This window comes from Labrus bergylta, chromosome 8 (assembly GCF_963930695.1).
Source record: "Labrus bergylta chromosome 8, fLabBer1.1, whole genome shotgun sequence".
Lineage (NCBI taxonomy): Eukaryota > Metazoa > Chordata > Actinopteri > Labriformes > Labridae > Labrus > Labrus bergylta.
The window spans coordinates 31,706,345-31,725,993 of NC_089202.1; the positions used below are offsets into that span (position 1 = coordinate 31,706,345).

The 19,649-nt window shown below is 46.9% G+C and overlaps 2 protein-coding genes across 2 annotated transcripts in view; one reads left to right on the forward strand and one right to left on the reverse strand.

Annotated features, from left to right (window-relative positions):
- Nucleotides 1–2,040: 2,040 nt before the first annotated feature.
- LOC136179841 (uncharacterized) lies at nucleotides 2,041–14,697 on the forward strand. Its single transcript, XM_065958044.1, has 5 exons — nucleotides 2,041–2,086; nucleotides 2,796–3,122; nucleotides 8,029–8,871; nucleotides 13,319–13,416; nucleotides 14,280–14,697. The coding sequence occupies exons 1-5, from the start codon at nucleotides 2,050–2,052 to the stop codon at nucleotides 14,427–14,429; spliced, it is 1,455 nt and encodes a 484-aa protein (XP_065814116.1). The 5' UTR covers nucleotides 2,041–2,049; the 3' UTR covers nucleotides 14,430–14,697.
- Nucleotides 14,698–14,988: 291 nt separating this feature from the next.
- Nucleotides 14,989–19,649, reverse strand: part of LOC109977355 (S100 calcium binding protein V2) — a 7,857-nt gene continuing 3,196 nt past the window's right edge. Inside the window, exons 2-3 of the mRNA XM_065958045.1 lie at nucleotides 16,761–16,889; nucleotides 14,989–16,159 (exon numbers count right to left, since the gene is read on the reverse strand). Of these exons, the coding sequence (XP_065814117.1) occupies nucleotides 15,989–16,159; nucleotides 16,761–16,889 (300 nt within the window). The 3' untranslated portion in view covers nucleotides 14,989–15,988. The remainder of the gene's footprint in view (nucleotides 16,160–16,760; nucleotides 16,890–19,649) is intronic.

The following is a 19,649-nucleotide window of genomic DNA, read 5'->3' on the forward strand; positions in this document are numbered from 1 at the left end:
GGTAACCTCACCCAGGATTTGTTTTGTTTTTTCTCACATAATAAAAACCTTCACTTTTGTTCTGACAGGATGATGATATCGATGTTATTTGTCTGTAGCGTGGCCTTCCTCCTGCGTCGCTCTTCTGACCTCATTTACCTGAGACTCTGGTCGTCAGGTGTTTGGGTTTGCATGAAATATAAAGCTTTAGATTTGAATGAATCATTTGAGCGGAGTCAGAATGATGCTTATCATCATTTAAACTAACGATGATGATGATGATGAGTGATGGACAGGTGAGACGTGCAGCTGTACGATGGGCGGGACTCTGAGGATTATAAGACAGACAGGTGAACAGGTGAGCGCGGTGAGAAGCTCGATGTTCACCTGTCTGGTATGTTTTTCACTTTTTGATCAAATCTTCATTAAAATCTCTGTTTTTTATGCAAACTTTTCCTGCTGCTTTTTTTTGTCCTCTGAAAACCTGCAGACGGTTTTCTCTGTTTCTCTTTTCCACAATTTGACCCAAATAATTAATAATTTTATTATGTTGATTATTGAATATAATACGCATGCATGAGTCTGTGTTTCAGGTTTTCTTTGTTTGTATTAGTATTTTTATTTTATTTGGTTTGATAACACCACAAAAGGCAACAATCAAAAGGTTCATTATCACTCAAAAAGATTTAAAAGGTTTAGCTGTGGCGACTTTGTGATCTCACCCGGACCCAGAGAGTGATTCACACCTGCTGAAAACTCCTGAAGTGTTTTCACTCTGAGCGTCATGTGATCACTCAAACATCTGAATGTTTCTCTCTTCACTCTGAGCGTCATGTGATCACACAAACATCTGAATGTTTCTCTCTTCACTCTGAGCGTCATGTGATCACTCAAACATCTGAATGTTTCTCTCTTCACTCTGAGCGTCATGTGATCACTCAAACATCTGAATGTTTCTCTCTTCACTCTGAGCGTCATGTGATCACTCAAACATCTGAATGTTTCTCTCTTCACTCTGAGTTTCATGTGATCACTCAAACATCTGAATGTTTCTCTCTTCACTCTGAGTGTCATGTGATCACTCAAACATCTGAATGTTTCTCCTCCAGCCTCCTCGTATTTATTCTGCAGAAAGTCAGAGTGAGCTGATGTGAGAACACAGCAGGATATAATCAGGAGAATTCACCTGGAGCCAGTGGGAGGGGCCAGTGGGAGGGGGTGGTGACCTTTATTCCCTGTGATCGCTGCGCGACCATAGACTGTCTGCACGCCACCTCTACCATCTCCGTGCTCTAATCAACCTGCTGCTGCATGTTTCCTGTTCTCCAGGATGTTCTTCTCCTCTCTTTAGTGTGTCTACAGTCCTCCTGATGTTATCTAGATATTATCTGGAGTGAAAACAGCTTCACAGTATTGTCCCACTTGTAATGCTGGAGCATGACTACAGGTCTGTTACAGAGACATAAAAGCTGCTTTGCATCCTGAGATAAGGCATGTGACACCTCAGTGTCTGTCGACTTCCTGTTGTTAACAGAGGAGCAGACATGAAGCTGCAGACTTTGATAAATGAGGAAGTGAAGTTCCTGTGGGGGTGGGGCTCTGTTTCCCTCAGCACAAAGGGTCCTAACATTAGCCAGTTAAATCAGTTTAATTCATTTGTCAGACACTTTTATCCAAAGCGATGACCATCAGAGAGTAAGAACAACACAAGCACACAGCTGCTGACAGGAAGTGACCCAAGGCTGAGCACTTTTTATATATAATTAAAGGTGACATATCCTCCTCCTCTTCAGTTTAAATAATTCTCAGAGCTCCTCAAAACATGTGTGTGAAGCTTCTTGTTCTAAATCCACTCTGATCCTGTATTTGATCATGTCTATAAACCCCTCTATTTCAGCCCTGCTCAGAACAGGCTGTTTCTGTGTCTGTACCTTTAAATATGTAAATGAGCTGTGTCTGACCACGCCCCCTCTCTGGAAGGGCTTGGGTGCTAAAGCTGCTTGTAAATGTTTTGTTGGATAAATAAGAAGAATAAACATGCATCTTGTCTTGTGTTGGCAGCTTGTCACCATGAGGAGAGGAGGAGTGATCTGTTTGCTGCTCACAGGTAAACTCACCTCCATCACTGGGATTCAAACTAAAACTTTATCAACAAATAACTAACCGACAGAACAGGCACAGGCACAGGCACAACACTCAGGCTCGTCAATGACCGGTGTGCAGTGAGCTGAATAAAGTTTTTCTCCGGTGTTGACACAGGTCAAAGGTCAACATTTCAATTATAGATGTGGATATTATTTATGAACCACTATCTCCACTTTGTACAACCAGCTAAAAGCTAACAAGTTAACGAGCTCTGCTGAGGGTGGAGAAAGAGTGTCAGTGCCTTGAAGAGCCGCCTTCTTTCTCGTTCCTCGTCCGTTTATGCGAGTGACAGAGAGGACAATACGTGCCATCGGGGTTAAAAATGGCACGCCATGTCGTACTTCTTGGTGCTACGTTCAGACACTGAAACAGAAATGATTAGAGTCAATCTGTTTTTGTCTCTGACACTCGTTGCATGCTGTTGGGACGAACTACTAAAAGTGGTGCATTTTCATTTGCATAATTATGGGCGTGGTTTGATTGACAGCCGTAAGGAGGCTTAAGCCCCGCCTCTGCCCCACCTCTTTGTCTGTTTCTAGATTGATCTATAAAGTAGAGACTTCCTGTCCACGCTTACTAGAACAATCTGAACTTGTTGTTGAAGACGTCTTCATAACTTGAATCAGAGATGAAACACAGACTTTGTCCTGATTGGTCCTCTGTCCCTCCAGGCTGTGTGTCCGTCTTCAGCTCACGTTTCCGACCCGTCCTCTCTCCAAAGACCTGGACCGCGGCTCAGCGTTACTGCAGGGAGCAGTTTGCTGACTTCGCCATTATCAAGGATGAAACAGACGGCCGAGAAGTGAAGGCGCTGCTGAATCAAGGAAAGTTCTGGATGGGTTTGAAGTACACCTGGAGATGGTCTCAGGGTGGTCAGGAACAGGGGTTGCTGAAGTGGGCCCGGGGGGAGCCAGGTAATGGTGTCTGTGCGACCGTATCGCCACAGGGCTGGGGTTCCAAAGCCTGTAGGAGTCGACATCAGGTGCTCTGCTACAGCGGTGAGTCTCATTCTTCTGCACTGACACAGAACTAAAGATCTCCTCCTCATGCTCTCCTTCCATGTTGTCAGTGTGTGAAACCTACAGACACACTTGAGGTCCTCTCCTCTCCTCTCCTCTCCTCTCTCCTCTCCTCTCCTCTCCTCTCCGTTTCCGTTTCCGTTTCCGGTTTCCGGTTTCCGGTGAGTGTGAGTGTGAGTGTGAGTGACGGTGGTGGTGTTGCGAGTGGCACGGAGATTGAATTGTTTGCTATCCTTTCTACTGTTTTCAAAGTGCATGATCAGGTCAGATTGTTTTCATATTTGTATTGAGTGTTGTTGGCTGTATAAGACAGATCGTTGGAGGGGTTGGAGGGAGGAATGGCGTCTGCTGAGACGCCACCTCCGACTCTCGGACAGGGAGTTCGGATAGTCCCTCCGAACGGTACTGTCACCTTGGAGGAGGTTCTGTTAGCTGCAGGTGAACAGGTAGGCCATGATAAACTCTTGTATGCATCCCGAATGAACAAGGCTGTGGTTGTTTTTCTGAAGAGTGAGCCTCTTGTGTATCAGCTGATTGAGAGTGGTGTGTTCATTAGGGATTTGTTTGTACAAGTTTCCCCGTTGTCGGTTCCCTCTACGCAGATCACCGTATCCGGTGTTCCGCCGTTTATTTCTAACAACTTGTTAGAGAACGAACTCCGCAGGTTTGGGAAGTTTGCGAGTGGTTTCAAAACTGTGAGTCTAGGGTGTAAAGATCCCAAACTGAAACATGTCCAATCTTTGCGGCGTCAGGTGTTCATGTTTTTGGATTCGCCCACACAGACTCTGGAGGTTTCCTTTAGAGTGAAACACGGTGACGCTTCTTATATGCTGTATGCGAGCTCGGGACAACTGAAGTGTTTTGAGTGTGGTGATGTGGGACACAAACGTTTTGCGTGTCCGCACAGACAGCAGGAGGCGGCTAGTGCTGCCGCTGACGCGGGCGGCTCTGTTAGTGTGGCGCATGTGGTCGGGGCCGCGTCCGCGTCCGCGCCCGGGGCGGAGACCGCGTCCGCGCCCGGGGCGGAGGCCGCGTCCGCGCCCGCGCCCGGGGCGGAGGCCGCGTCCGCGCCCGGGGCGGAGACCGCGTCCGCGTCCGCGCCCGGGGCGGAGACCGCGTCCGCGTCCGCGCCCGGGGCGGAGACCGCGTCCGCGCCTGCGCCTTGTGCTGAGGCCGTGGCTGAGGTAGAAGTGGCTTCGACCAGCTCTCAGGCTACAGAAAAATCACAGACTGTAGATAATGATAAAACTGAAGATTCCACAAGTTCTGCAGTTGTAGATGTTTCATTGAAGGAAGGTAAGACAGTGTGTTGTAGCCAGGCATCATGTGAAGGAGAGGACATGGATGAAGATTATGAGTCAGACAATGCATCCATTGCTGATTTGCCAAATAGTGGCTCTGGTCTTTATTCTTTAGAGTCAATCAATCAATTTATGAATGAAACGTACAACAAATCAGTAAAAATAAGTGACTACTTTAGTGATACTGAAAAGTTCATAAAGTCAGTCAGCATACTGAAAAGACAGGTTGGGTTTGACCTCCTGGACGCGAAAAAACGTTTCCGTCTTAAAAAGCACATCACCGCACTGAGGAAAGTTGGACGTAAGAGTGTGAAGAAGACAAAGAAATGATCATGCATCACAAGGTGTTTTTCTTCTTCTACTGCTCCCTGTTTGTGTCTACTTATCTGTTCTTTCTCTCTGATCTTTCTATGAGGAGTCTTAAGATAGGATCTCTTAACATTAATGGTGGGAGAGACAGACAGAAAAGGGGCCTTATCTCTGAGATCTCAACTCAGAAAAACATTGATATCTTGTTTTTACAAGAGACTCATACCACACCATCAGATGAGACAGATTGGGGTTTATGGTGGGAGGGCTCTAACTACCTTAGCCATGGCACCAACCTTAGTGCAGGAGTAGCCATTTTGTTTAGAGCATCTGCAAATGTAAAGATCGTCTCTTGTGCGGAAATTGTAAAGGGAAGGCTTTTAATTGTAAGAGCAGAAATAGAGGACACTGTTTTCTGCTTCACTAATATTTATGCTCCAAATAATGGAGCTGAAAGGGTAGCTTTCTATACCCGCCTCCAAAAGGAGTTACTGATCTATAATCAGGATCAGATCATTCTTGGTGGTGATTTTAACTGCACACTTGATTTCACCGTGGATAGAATAGGAGAGGAGCCACATCCACATTCATCCCAGACTTTAAACACTGTCATCTCTCACCTGGATTTGTTGGACACATTTAGAGTGAAACATCCACAATCCAGACAGTATACATGGGTCAGGGTTAACAGTAACAGGGTGTGTGCAGCTAGACTGGACAGGGTTTACATCTCCAGAACTCTCAACCCCAGATTAATTCATTGTAATATTCTGCCTGTCGGCTTCACTGATCACCATTTTGTTAGTGTGGAGCTGATTATTTCACCAGGTGAAAGGGCTAAGTCCTTCTGGCATTTTAATAACAAGCTTCTACTGGACAATGTTTTCTGTAAAAACTTTGGGTGTTTTTGGGATCAGTGGCAATTAAGAAAAGTTGAGTTTGATTCTTTGAAGCTTTGGTGGGAGGTTGGTAAAGCTCAGATTCGTGTTTTTTGTCAGCAGTACACGTCACACTCTTCTGCTAGATTAAAAACAGTCATTAAAAATCTTGAGGACAACATTAAGAACCTTGAGGAGGGGTTAAATGGGAGTGTGGATCCCACCGCTGGTACCCTGCTGAAGGAGAAACGTATGGAGTTGAGCTCTTTCCTGCAGGAGAGGGTGAAGGGAGCTCTTGTGCGGAGTCGTTTCCTTCAACTCAAAGACATGGATGCCCCAACGTCTTTCTTTTTCAATCTTGAGAGATCTGTGGCTCAAAAAAAGCTGCTGACTTGTCTGAAACTGCCAGGAGGTCGAATAACAGCTGATCCAAAGGAAATGAGCAGTCACGCCATGCAGTTCTATGAGGATCTGTTTGGAGCAGAGAGTTGCAGCCAGGAGTGTCGCAGGGAGCTCCTGGAGGGTCTCCCTCAGCTCAGTGTGGAGGAGAGGTCTCTTCTGGAAGGGGAGCTGTCTCTGGAGGAGCTCACTGCTGCTGTCACTCAGATGGCAACAGGAAGAGCACCTGGAATAGATGGGTTGTCCACAGACTTTTTTAAGAGGTTCTGGAATATCCTTGGGTCTGACCTGCATAGTGTTTTAATGGAGTGTTGCAGGACCGGGTCTCTTCCTGGTTCTTGTAAGAGAGCAGTTCTTTCCTTGCTCCCCAAGAAAGGTGACCTGGCATTGTTAAAAAACTGGAGGCCGGTTGCTTTGCTTTGTGCGGACTACAAGATCTTCTCCAGAGCTTTATCGAACAGACTAAAGGACGTTCTGGGAAGTGTGGTCCATAAAGACCAGAGTTACTGTGTTCCAGACCGGACAATCATGGATAATGTTTTTCTTATCAGAGATGTCATTGATGTGTGTAAAATCTATAATCTAAATGTTGGCATTGTGTCTCTGGATCAAGAGAAGGCGTTTGACAGGGTGGATCACTCATATTTGTTTTCTGCACTGAGGTCTTTTGGTTTTGGGGATGGTTTTGTGTCATTAGTTGGTTTGTTGTATCAGGATGCACAGTGTTTGGTGAAGATGGGGGCGGGGTTGAGTCGGCCAATCCCTGTACGGCGAGGGATCAGACAAGGTTGTCCCATCTCCGGCCAGCTGTACAGTTTGGCTATTGAGCCCTTGCTGTGCAGGTTGAGGGACCGGCTCAGCGGGCTTTCTTTGCCCGCGGCCTGTAGCATTGAATGTCCCCCTACAATTTCTGCCTATGCTGATGATGTAAACATCTTCATCTCCAATCAGGGGGACGTTCGGTGTCTGCGGGACACCCTGTCCCTGTATGAAAGGGCAACAGCTGCACGGGTGAACTGGGAAAAAAGTGGTGCCTTATTGGTGGGAGAGTGGAGGGACCAGGCAGTGCCCAGTCTGCCGGGTGGACTTGAGTGGGAGAGGGAGGGGTTGAAGGTGTTGGGGGTTTATTTGGGTACCGAGGGCTTTAAAAGTAAAAACTGGGAGGGAGAGAGGACAGTGGATAGAGTCAGAAACCAGAGAGAGAGAGAAAGGACAGTGGATAGAGTCAGAAACCAGAGAGAGAGAGAGGACAGTGGATAGAGTCAGAAACCAGAGAGAGAGAGAGGACAGTGGATAGAGTCTGAAACCAGAGAGAGAGAGAGGACAGTGGATAGAGTCTGAAACCAGAGAGAGAGAGCGGGGAATGACATGTGGAAAGGGGCCATGGGTGGAAGTGAACCCGGGCCTACCGCTCGAGATGAGAGTCTCAACACATGGGACGCACCCTAACCATTGCACCACCAGCGCACCCCTGTGTTTGTTTTCTTGTTATGAATATGAAACTTCCCTTACTCTGCATTAAAGGCACAAAAAGCCCAAAATAAATCTTTAAAAAAAAAAAGAAAACCCACACAAAGTTCTGTTCAGTTCTTCAGCAGTACGTCCACAGATGGTCAATTTCACGACTTTGCAGAGACTGGTTTGGGTCACAGTTTATGTCTTTGGGGTTAATTCGTAGACAGCAGATTGTTCTGTTTCCACTTGGTTGTTTACTCCAGGTGTTGTAAAAGTTTATAATATCCTGTCCTCCAGAGCCTGTCTGAGAGAGAGTGTAGACCTGGATGAGAGAGTTAAAGTAAGGAGGAGCCGTTTTTCTACTGAGCGGGGCACTCTGTTGACTTGAGAGAGACGCAGTTCTTCCTGTTGATAGTTTTTGTTTAATTTGACTTTGAAACGACTGTTTTAAGGTGCTAAAGAAACCTCTAAACACCGACCATCAGGTGGCGCTCCGACGTAGACTGAACATGTTTGTGATGGTGCTTCTTGTTTGTCTCTCAGCTGAATCACAGAAACACATCCTGGTGAAGACGCTCATGACTTGGAAGGACGCTTGGCATCACTGCAGGTCGTTGAACGCACACCTGAGCAGCGTCCTCAGTCAGAAAGACACAGAAGAGATCCTCCGTCTGCTGCAGAACACCACCCAACCTACAGGGGGCACCACAGGGACCACAGAGACCACAGGGACCACCACAGGGACCACCACAGGGACCACAGAGTCCACAGGGACCACCACAGGGACCACCACAGGGACCACCACAGGGACCACAGAGACCACAGGGACCACCACAGAGACCACAGGGACCACAGGGGGCACCACAGGGACCACAGGGGGCACAGGGGCCACCACAGGGACCAGAGGGGGCGCCACAGGGACCACCACAGGGACCAGAGGGGGCGCCACAGGGACCATCACAGGGACCAGAGGGGGCACCACAATGACAACAGGGGGCACCACAGGGACCACCACAGGGACCACAGGGGCCACAGGGGGCACCACAGGGACCACAGGGGGCACCACAGGGGGGACCACAGGGGGCACCACAGGGGGCACCACAGGGGGGACCACAGGGGGCACCACAGGGACCACAGAGACCATGATGACCAAATTGTCCCAAGGAGGGACAAGGTCCACAACTCCTGCTAGTACGGTCTCCCCCCTCCCAGATGCATGGATGGGTTTGCGTGAAGGGTTTGAGGTGTGGTCAGAGGGCTCCTCCTACAGGCGGTGGGCGGCAGACCAGCCTGTACGAAAGAAAAAATGTGTGCTGGTCGAGGCCTCGACAGGTGAATGGAGCACAGCAGACTGCAGTGAACAACACAGCTTCCTGTGTTCCTCAGGTGAGTCCTGGACCTGCAGAGGTCTCTGATCTGATCTTTAGTCTTCGTCAGATTCTGGATGAAAGTGTCCTCTCTTAAAGTGTCTTCATTCATAAAAAAAATAATAATAAAAAATAATAATAACAAACAGTTCTTCCTCTCCTCTCCTCTCCTCTCCTCTCCGTTTCCGTTTCCGGTGAGTGTGAGTGTGAGTGTGAGTGACGGTGGTGGTGTTGCGAGTGGCGCGGAGATTGAATTGTTTGCTATCCTTTCTACTGTTTTCAAAGTGCATGATCAGGTCAGATTGTTTTCATATTTATATTGAGTGTTGTTGGCTGTGTAAGACAGATCGTTGGAGGGGTTGGAGGGAGGAATGGCGTCTGCTGAGACGCCACCTCCGACTCTCCGACAGGGAGTTCGGATAGTCCCTCCGAACGGTACTGTCACCGTGGAGGAGGTTTTGTTAGCTGCAGGTGAACAGGTAGGCCATGATAAACTTTTGTATGCATCCCGAATGAACAAGGCTGTGGTTGTTTTTTTGAAGAGTCAGCCTCTTGTGTATCAGCTGATTGAGAGTGGTGTGTTCATTAGGGATTTGTTTGTACAAGTTTCCCCGTTGTCGGTTCCCTCTACGCGGATCACCGTATCCGGTGTTCCGCCGTTTATTTCTAACGACTTGTTAGAGAACGAACTCCGCAGGTTTGGGAAGTTTGCGAGTGGTTTCAAAACTGTGAGTCTAGGGTGTAAAGATCCCAAACTGAAACATGTCCAATCTTTGCGGCGTCAGGTGTTCATGTTTTTGGAGTCGCCCACACAGACTCTGGAGGTTTCCTTTAGAGTGAAACACGGTGACGCTTCTTATATGGTGTATGCGAGCTCGGGACAACTGAAGTGTTTTGAGTGTGGTGATGTGGGACACAAACGTTTTGCGTGTCCGCACAGACAGCAGGAGGCGGCTAGTGCTGCCGCTGACGCGGGCAGCTCTGTTAGTATGGCGCATGTGGCGGAGGCCGCGTCCGCGTCCGCGCCTGGGGCGGAGGCCGCGTCCGCGCCTGCGCCTGGTGCTGAGGCCGTGGCTGAGGTAGAAGTGGCTTCGACCAGCTCTCAGGTTACAGAAAAATCACAGACTGTAGATAATGATAAAACTGAAGATTCCAAAAGTTCTGCAGTTGTAGATGTTTCATTGAAGGAAGGTAAGACAGTGTGTTGTAGCCAGGCATCATGTGAAGGAGAGGACATGGATGAAGATTATGAGTCAGACAATGCATCCATTGCTGATTTGCCAAATAGTGGCTCTGGTCTTTATTCTTTAGAGTCAATCAATCAATTTATGGATGAAACGTACAACAAATCAGTAAAAATAAGTGACTACTTTAGTGATACTGAAAAGTTCATAAAGTCAGTCAGCATACTGAAAAGACAGGTTGGTTTTGACCTCCTGGACGCAAAAAAACGTTTCCGTCTTAAAAAGCACATCACCGCACTGAGGAAAGCTGGACGTAAGAGTGTGAAGAAGACAAAGAAATGATCATGCATCACAAGGTGTTTTTCTTCTTCTACTGTTCCCTGTTTGTGTCTACTTATCTGTTCTTTCTCTCTGATCTTTCTATGAGGAGTCTTAAGATAGGATCTCTTAACATTAATGGTGGGAGAGACAGACAGAAAAGGGGCCTTATCTCTGAGATCTCAACTCAGAAAAACATTGATATCTTGTTTTTACAAGAGACTCATACCACACCATCAGATGAGACAGATTGGGGTTTATGGTGGGAGGGCTCTAACTACCTTAGCCATGGCACCAACTTTAGTGCAGGAGTAGCCATTTTGTTTAGAGCATCTGCAAATGTAAAGATCGTCTCTTGTGCGGAAATTGTAAAGGGAAGGCTTTTAATTGTAAGAGCAGAAATAGAGGACACTGTTTTCTGCTTCACTAATATTTATGCTCCAAATAATGGAGCTGAAAGGGTAGCTTTCTATACCCGCCTCCAAAAGGAGTTAGTGATCTATAATCAGGATCAGATCATTCTTGGTGGTGATTTTAACTGCACACTTGATTTCACCGTGGATAGAATAGGAGAGGAGCCACATCCACATTCATCCCAGACTTTAAAAACTGTCATCTCTCACCTGGATTTGTTGGACACATTTAGAGTGAAACATCCACAATCCAGACAGTATACATGGGTCAGGGTTAACAGTAACAGGGTGTGTGCAGCTAGACTGGACAGGGTTTACATCTCCAGAACTCTCAACCCCAGATTAATTCATTGTAATATTCTGCCTGTCGGCTTCACTGATCACCATTTTGTTAGGGTGGAGCTGATTATTTCACCAGGTGAAAGGGCTAAGTCCTTCTGGCATTTTAATAACAAGCTTCTACTGGACAATGTTTTCTGTAAAAACTTTGGGTGTTTTTGGGATCAGTGGCAATTAAGAAAAGTTGAGTTTGATTCTTTGAAGCTTTGGTGGGAGGTTGGTAAAGCTCAGATTCGTGTTTTTTGTCAGCAGTACACGTCACACTCTTCTGCTAGATTAAAAACAGTCATTAAAAATCTTGAGGACAACATTAAGAACCTTGAGGAGGGGTTAAATGGGAGTGTGGATCCCACCGCTGGTACCCTGCTGAAGGAGAAACGTATGGAGTTGAGCTCTTTCCTGCAGGAGAGGGTGAAGGGAGCTCTTCGGAGTCGTTTCCTTCAACTCAAAGACATGGATGCCCCAACGTCTTTCTTTTTCAATCTTGAGAGATCTGTGGCTCAAAAAAAGCTGCTGACTTGTCTGAAACTGCCAGGAGGTCGAATAACAGCTGATCCAAAGGAAATGAGCAGTCATGCCATGCAGTTCTATGAGGATCTGTTTGGAGCAGAGAGTTGCAGCCAGGAGTGTCGCAGGGAGCTCCTGGAGGGTCTCCCTCAGCTCAGTGTGGAGGAGAGGTCTCTTCTGGAAGGGGAGCTGTCTCTGGAGGAGCTCACTGCTGCTGTCACTCAGATGGCAACAGGAAGAGCACCTGGAATAGATGGGTTGTCCACAGACTTTTTATTGGAATATTCTTGGGTCTGACCTGCATAGTGTTTTAATGGAGTGTTGCAGGACCGGGTCTCTTCCTGGTTCTTGTAAGAAAGCAGTTCTTTCCTTGCTCCCCAAGAAAGGTGACCTGGCATTGTTAAAAAACTGGAGGCCGGTTGCTTTGCTTTGTGCGGACTACAAGATCTTCTCCAGAGCTTTATCGAACAGACTAAAGGACGTTCTGGGAAGTGTGGTCCATAAAGACCAGAGTTACTGTGTTCCAGACCGGACAATCATGGATAATGTTTTTCTTATCAGAGATGTCACTGATGTGTGTAAAATCTATAATCTAAATGTTGGCATTGTGTCTCTGGATCAAGAGAAGGCGTTTGACAGGGTGGATCACTCGTATTTGTTTTCTGCACTGAGGTCTTTTGGTTTTGGGGATGGTTTTGTGTCATTAGTTGGGTTGCTGTATCAGGATGCACAGTGTTTGGTGAAGATGGGGGCGGGGTTGAGTCGGCCAATCCCTGTACGGCGAGGGATCAGACAAGGTTGTCCCATCTCCAGCCAGCTGTATAGCTTGGCTATTGAGCCCTTGCTGTGCAGGTTGAGGGGCCGGCTCAGCGGGCTTTCTTTGCCCGCGGCCTGTGGCATTGAATGTCCCCCTACAGTTTCTGCCTATGCTGATGATGTAAACATCTTCATCTCCAATCAGGGGGACGTTCGTTGTCTGCGGGACACCCTGTCCCTGTATGAGAGGGCAACAGCTGCACGGGTGAACTGGGAAAAAAGTGGTGCCTTATTGGTGGGAGAGTGGAGGGACCAGGCAGTGCCCAGTCTGCCTGGTGGACTTGAGTGGGGGAGGGAGGGGTTGAAGGTGTTGGGGGTTTATTTGGGTACCGAGGGCTTTAAAAGTAAAAACTGGGAGGGAGTTAGGGAGAAAGTGTGCGCTCGGTTGTCTACATGGAAATGGTTGCTACCCCAGTTGTCGTATAGGGGAAGAGTTCTGGTGGTCAATAACTTGGTTGCCTCGACTCTCTGACACAGACTTGTGGCTTTGACACCTCCAAGAGGGCTGGTGGAGGACATTCAAAGGGCTAAAGGTAGAATTTGCCTATTATCAAATGATGGACAATGTGCAAGACTTTAATAGTGTATGGGCTGTGGAAGAAGCTTTGTGCTCTGTGGGTGGGGATGGAGAGCTGATTATTCATTTTTGATGCAGTAAATGTTGTTTTTGTTGATGTTGTGATTTTTGTTGCACTTGTTTTGTTTTATTTTTTATTTATTTATTTATTTTCTTCTCTTGATCTGAGTGATGATGTGACAGTGTTATAATTTTCTCCTGGTAGTGGTAAAATAAAAGGTATTTTGAAAACCAAACCTCTCCTCTCCTCTCCTCTCCTCTCCTCCCCTCTCCTTTCCTCTCCTCTCCTCTCCTCTCCTCTTCTCTCCTCAGCCGTCACACATTCTATCGTGACCTCTCTGAAGTTTCGCCTGAGCGCAGAAGCTGCCGACCTGAACAACCCCGAGATCCAGCTCGCCATCCTGCAGCAGGTCAGCAAGCCAACAGGTCACCTCATATAGAAGGAGGGTCACTGGGCATACTGGGGATACTGGAGATACTGGGAATATAGTATGTATACTGGGAATATTATTGGGGGCAGCAGTACCTCAGTCCGTAGGGACTTGGGTTTGGAACCGGAGGGTCACTGGTTCAAGTCCCGGCACAGACCGAAGTATGGAAGTCTGCCTGGTAGCTGGAGAGGTGCAAGGGCACATCCTGAGTACTGCCGAGGTGCCCTTGAGCAAGGCACTGAACCCCTTATATTAGGGATATAGTGAGAATACTGGGGATACTGGGGATATAGTGGGAATACTGGAAGAACTACTGGGGATACTGAAATACTGGGAGTACAGTGAGAATACTGGGGATATAGTGTGTATACTGGGGATATAGTGTGTATACTGGGGATATAGTGTGTATACTGGGGATATAGTGGGGAGTGATATTGTGTAAGATCTTGAATTATCTGAGATGCGATTACAAACATTTTAAATTCATATATTTTTAGTTTAATAAGAAATATTTCTAATCCCAGACTCCTCTTCTTCATGTTCTTAAAGTTTGGTCACAGCAGCATCTAGTGGACGTTAGAGGAACTGCAGCGAGACTCACTGCAGATCTGACTTTATTCTGTCCAGTACAATCATCACGATTAAGATGATTTTAATCGACCACAGTGATTGGTTGTTTATATTTTTGGTTCAAATGTACTGCTCTTTGTGCCTTTGTGTTGACCACCAGGGACAAATCAAGTTTTTTTAATTGAATTGTTTTCCTGGTGATGATAAAAACAAATCGACCACAGTGATTGGTTGTTTCCTGGTGATGATGTCAGGTGTGCTCTGTGTTTCAGCTGAAGCAGAAGCTGAAGGAGGGAGGAGTCAGGGAGGAGGTGAAGCTGCGGTGGAGGACGCAGCCTGATGGGAAGGTTTTCCACAGAGAGGAGCAGAGCGCGCCCCCTGGTGGCCCAGATGACACTGCAGTCTGTCACAGCGAACTTTGAAGAAACCGATTTCATGTTTTCTGATTGTTTTCTTTTAATGGATCTGCAACCATCAGGATGGATTTTAATTTATTAAATTATATATTTATCAAATCCTTAATTTGATTGAAGACAGGTGTTTCTTCTTCTCTGTTTGTCTATTTATTTAATCATCAACAGTCGGACACAACAATGTGGCGGCTTCTTCTTTGACCTTTGAACTCTGCTGATTCACAACAGTTTGTTCTGGAAAAATGTGAAGTACAAAAACAATAAAATGCTGTAATCACTCTAAGCCTCTGACACGTTGATTTTATTCTCATGAACACGTGAGCTGAGCTTTAGGGCGCGGTCACTGACTGGATAGAAGAAGTGGACGTTTCCTCTAGGTGTGAAAGGTGAAGCCAAAAGAGAGGGGTCTTAAACCTGCATTCTTTCTGATGTCCAGCAGGGGGCGACTCCCCTCCCCAGCAGGGTTTCTGATTACACTTCAGTCATATGGTGGATCTCATGGAGGAGCGGACTACGAGCAGCAGGACGAGCGAACGCAGGAAGTGAAGAACGAGTCGAGGAGACGTCCTGTCGCCGAGTTTGTTTTTTATTCACAAAGACGACATGAACGTGTTAATGCGACTCATCAGAAACACATTAATAATAATAATAATAAAATCAGACGTTAGTATCAAAACAGTTGGATTAATCAGCTGATCAAATGTAAACAATAAACAAAGATATCTGTTGTCATGGTTACATGAGGGAGTAAAAAAGTTTCACGTTGAACTCGTATAAAAGCATGCAGTCGTTTATCACAAAGATTTTTTAATCAGTTAAATCATGAGTCTAAACCTGACGTTGATGTTCACAGGTGTGGTCAGGTGTTGTCAGGTGTGGTCAGGTGTCTCCAGGTGTCTCCAGGTGTGGTCAGGTGTCTCCAGGTGTCTCCAGGTGTTGTCAGGTGTTGTCAGATTTTGTCAGGTGTCTCCAGGTATTGTCAGGTGTTGTCAGGTGTCTCCAAATGTTGTCAGGTGTCTCAGGTATTGTCAGGTGTCTCCAGGTGTCTCCAGGTGTCTTCAGGTGTTGTCAGGTGTCATCAGGTATTGTCAGGTGTTGTCAGGTGTTGTCAGGTGTCTTCAGGTATTGTCAGGTGTTGTCAGGTGTTGTCAGGTGTCTTCAGGTGTTGTCAGGTGTCTCCAGGTATTGTCAGGTGTTGTCAGGTGTTGTCAGGTGTCTTCAGGTGTTGTCAGGTGTTGTCAGGTGTCTTCAGGTGTTGTCAGGTGTTGTCAGGTGTCTCCAGGTATTGTCAGGTATTGTCAGGTGTTGTCAGGTGTCTTCAGGTGTTGTCAGGTGTTGTCAGGTGTCTTCAGGTGTTGTCAGGTGTCTCCAGGTATTGTCAGGTGTTGTCAGGTGTCTCCAGGTGTCTCCAGGTATTGTCAGGTGTTGTCAGGTGTCTCCAGGTATTGTCAGGTGTTGTCAGATATCTTCAGGTGTCTCCAGGTGTTGTCGGGTGTCATCGAGTGTCATCGAGTGTCTTCAGGTGTTCCCAGGTGTCCTCAGGTGTCCTCAGGTGTCTCCAGGTGAGGTCACTGCAGCAGACAGCCACACTTGATGCTCTTGTCTTTGGGCGTGGAGCTGAACAGCTGGACAGCCTGTTTGTTGATCAGAGTCCAGACGTTCTCGAAGGAGATGTCCTGACCGTTCTCGACGCCCATCTGCTGCAGAACCTGAGCCAGAGCATCCTCGCCCTCCACCGTCTGCAGAGACGAGACACACACACAGAGACACACACAGAGACACACACACACACACACACACACACACACACACAGAGACACACAGACACACACACACACACACACACACACACACACACACACACACACACAGAGACACACACAGAGACACACACACACACACACACACACACACACACACACACACACACACACACACACACACACACACAGAGACACACACAGAGACACACACAGAGACACACACACACACACACACACACACACACACACACACACACAGACACACACACAGAGACACACACACAGAGACACACACACACACACACACACATACACACACACAGAGACACACAGACACACAGAGACACACACAGAGACACACACACACACACACATACACACACACAGAGACACACAGACACACACACACACACACATAGACACACACAGAGAGACACACACACACACACACACACACACACACACACACACACACACACACACACACACACTATATTTTTGTTTGGGATGCAGGGAACAAGCCCCAGAGATAACTGTGCTGTGATTGGATGGGGAGCTGTGATGTCACGGTGCATACCTTGGCGAACGCAGGCATCTGATTGGAGAGCATGGTCTGAAACTGTGTGGTGTTCATGGTCGGCCCGTCGTCGGCGGCTTTATGAAACTCTGTGACCAACGTGTTGATGGCCAGCTCTAGATCTGAGAACTGAGACATGAAGTGACCACAAGGAGGCGTAAGCATCAACAATCAACCATTAATAATTCATAATGAATAAACATCAGACACATTACCTCCAGAGCAAAGTCATTTAATCCAGTTTGATTTTAGAGCGATATATTTATTATAACATGAGACATTTATATTCCAATACATCCTTTATTATGTTCTTAAAGGAGCAGTATGTAACTCTGCCCTCTAGTGTTTAAAATGAGTACTGCAGTCTAAATTCTAAACATTGTAGAGTTCTTCTTTGTGTAAATATTCAGACATCTGTTTGTGGTTAATAAAGATCTCTCGTCTTTCATTTAGACTGTAAATATGTTAAAGTAGGACCCAGGTTTGAAAATATAGCTTTGAGTACTTTTACTGTTAAATGTTCTGAGGTGTGTCCGGAGTTAAAGGTGCAGAGACGTGTTTTTTCTGTCAGGGTGTGAAGTGAAGCAGTTCGTTTCCAGCTGTGAGGCTTTAGCAGCAGAAACTCCCCACAGCTGGAATCTCAGGAATCTCTACAATCTGAGCTGGAAGGAAACTCGAAACGGCAACGACAAGACAATGAGACAAGCACAGACGGGAGAGACCGGACGAGATGTCTCACTCTGAAGGAATTTACAGGGACCAAAGATCTCATCAGTTCTGATCTGTATCATTCATCTGAACTGTTCAAGTGAAGCACGGCGTGCGTTCTCCGAGACGTCATGATACCAGAACGTTTAACTTTGATGTGATAAAAGACAAAAATAAGATGATATCACGACATGTTTGTTGCCATGGCAACACAAATACAAGTCCAACACGTCTTTCATTCATACGTCCAATGTCTACAGTATACTGCTTTTCCAGGTTTGGCTGTCCCAGCTGTGATTGGGTGAGAGGCGGGGTTACACCCTGGACTGTTCACCAGCCAATCACAGAGCTTACATGAGATTAGTGCGATGGCAGACGTAACCAAACTAGCGCTGGTGCTAACAATGCTAACTAGACTTTATACAAGCTCACACACACACACAGATACTCTCCCACTATGATGACGAGCAGAGGCGCCTGATTGGACGACGGAGGTCTGCTTCATACAACACTCCCACCACACAAAGCCCGCCCCCAACGTCTGCAGTTCTGGTCGCGGCCCGGTCGGACTTCAGGTTTGTGCGACATCTTTGAAAATGAAATGGTCACTGCAGAGGAGTGGCGAGAAAATGTCCGCGTGTCGAGGACATCGTTGTTGACTTGGCGTGCTCATGACAGCCGTAACGTGTGGGCGGAGAAGTTTTTTAGAACGGAGCGTGTGCGTGCTCTGCTTTAACAAATACTCGCCTACGTCCAGACTCGGCCTGAGTTGCAGAAAAAGGTTAGCAACATTTGGTAGAAGTGGGCGGAGCTAGAGAGGAGCGAGGCCCGTCTCACGTTAATATCAAAACGTGTTTCTCTACACGCAGAGTGATGGCGACCCCTCGGGAGCCTGTGCCTTTAAGAGCGTTTAAAAAGACGATGATGAAGGGCCTCCGTCACCCTCCTCTCGAGCTCCGCCCACTTCTCCAAAAGTTGCCAACGTATTCCTGCAACTTCAACAGTGCTCGTTCTCTCTGGGTTTAAAAAGGACCAGAGATCAGAGGGCTAGAACACCCAACAGGTTTGATGGTTTTGTGTTTCCAATCATCAATAACTGCAGACAAACTCCTTCAACAGCAACTTTCAGACACGTTAGAAAAGTCTTTGTGCTTTAAGACAGAGTTCAGAAGTTTGTCTGATCAGTGATGGATTTGTTATTCGAAGGTGTGACGCTCTCTGAGTCAACACAGGATCTCTGCTGCGTCTCACAGGAAGATAATAACTGACCCTAAAGATCTGTTACTGATTAATAAAAAAACACAAGTCTTTTATTGTGAAAGGGTGATCCATTAAAGGGGACATATTATGAAAAATCTACTTCTTCAGTGTTTCTGAACATATATCTGGTAACCTGAGAGTCTACTGACCCACAACATGTGAAATAAACCCATCCAGTCCTTTGTTTGTGGTCTGCATAAGTCTTACAACACAGAGAAGCTCTGTTTCTAATGTACTCTCCTTGTGATGTCACAGTGGGATTCTCCTCCCCTGGTATCTCCACCCATGGACTCCACCCCCAGCCTGGAACAAAACCTTTGAGCAGGTCAGCCATTTTTATTCTCTCTACAGAGGAGTGATGTCTATGGGGAAAACTCAGGGGGCGGGGTCATTACATTTAAAGAGACACACACACCAAAACGGAGCGTTCTGAGAGAGCTGGTTTATACAGGGTCACAAACCTCCTCTGGTGCTTGATTCATGTTATATTTTGACCAAAGCACAGCACAGATGTTTCATTTAGACCACAGGGGACTGTTTGAAAAGGTGGAGGAGGAGGACTGTTAGAAAAGGTGGAGGAGGGGACTGTTTGAAAAGGTGGAGGAGGGGACTGTTTGAAAAGATGGAGGAGGGGACTGTTTGAAAAGGTGGAGGAGGGGGACTGTTAGAAAAGGTGGAGGAGGGGACTGTTTGAAAAGGTGGAGGAGGACTGTTAGAAAAGGTGGAGGAGGGGACTGTTTGAAAAGGTGAGGAGGGGACTGTTTGAAAAGGTGGAGGAGGACTGTTTGAAAAGGTGGAGAAGGACTGTTTGAAAAGGTAGAGGAGGGGGACTGTTTGAAAAGGTGGAGGAGGACTGTTTGAAAAGGTGGAGGAGGGGACTGTTTGAAAAGGTGGAGGGGGACTGTTTGAAAAGGTGGAGGA

Excerpts from the sequence above, each read along its gene's own strand:
- LOC136179841 (XM_065958044.1), top strand. The coding sequence starts at position 2,050 with ATGAGGAGAGGAGGAGTGATCTGTTTGCTGCTCACAG. Across the intron at positions 2,087-2,795 it reads GATCTGTTTGCTGCTCACAG|GCTGTGTGTCCGTCTTCAGC; the intron begins GTAAACTCACCT and ends CTGTCCCTCCAG. Across the intron at positions 8,872-13,318 it reads CAGCTTCCTGTGTTCCTCAG|CCGTCACACATTCTATCGTG; the intron begins GTGAGTCCTGGA and ends TTCTCTCCTCAG.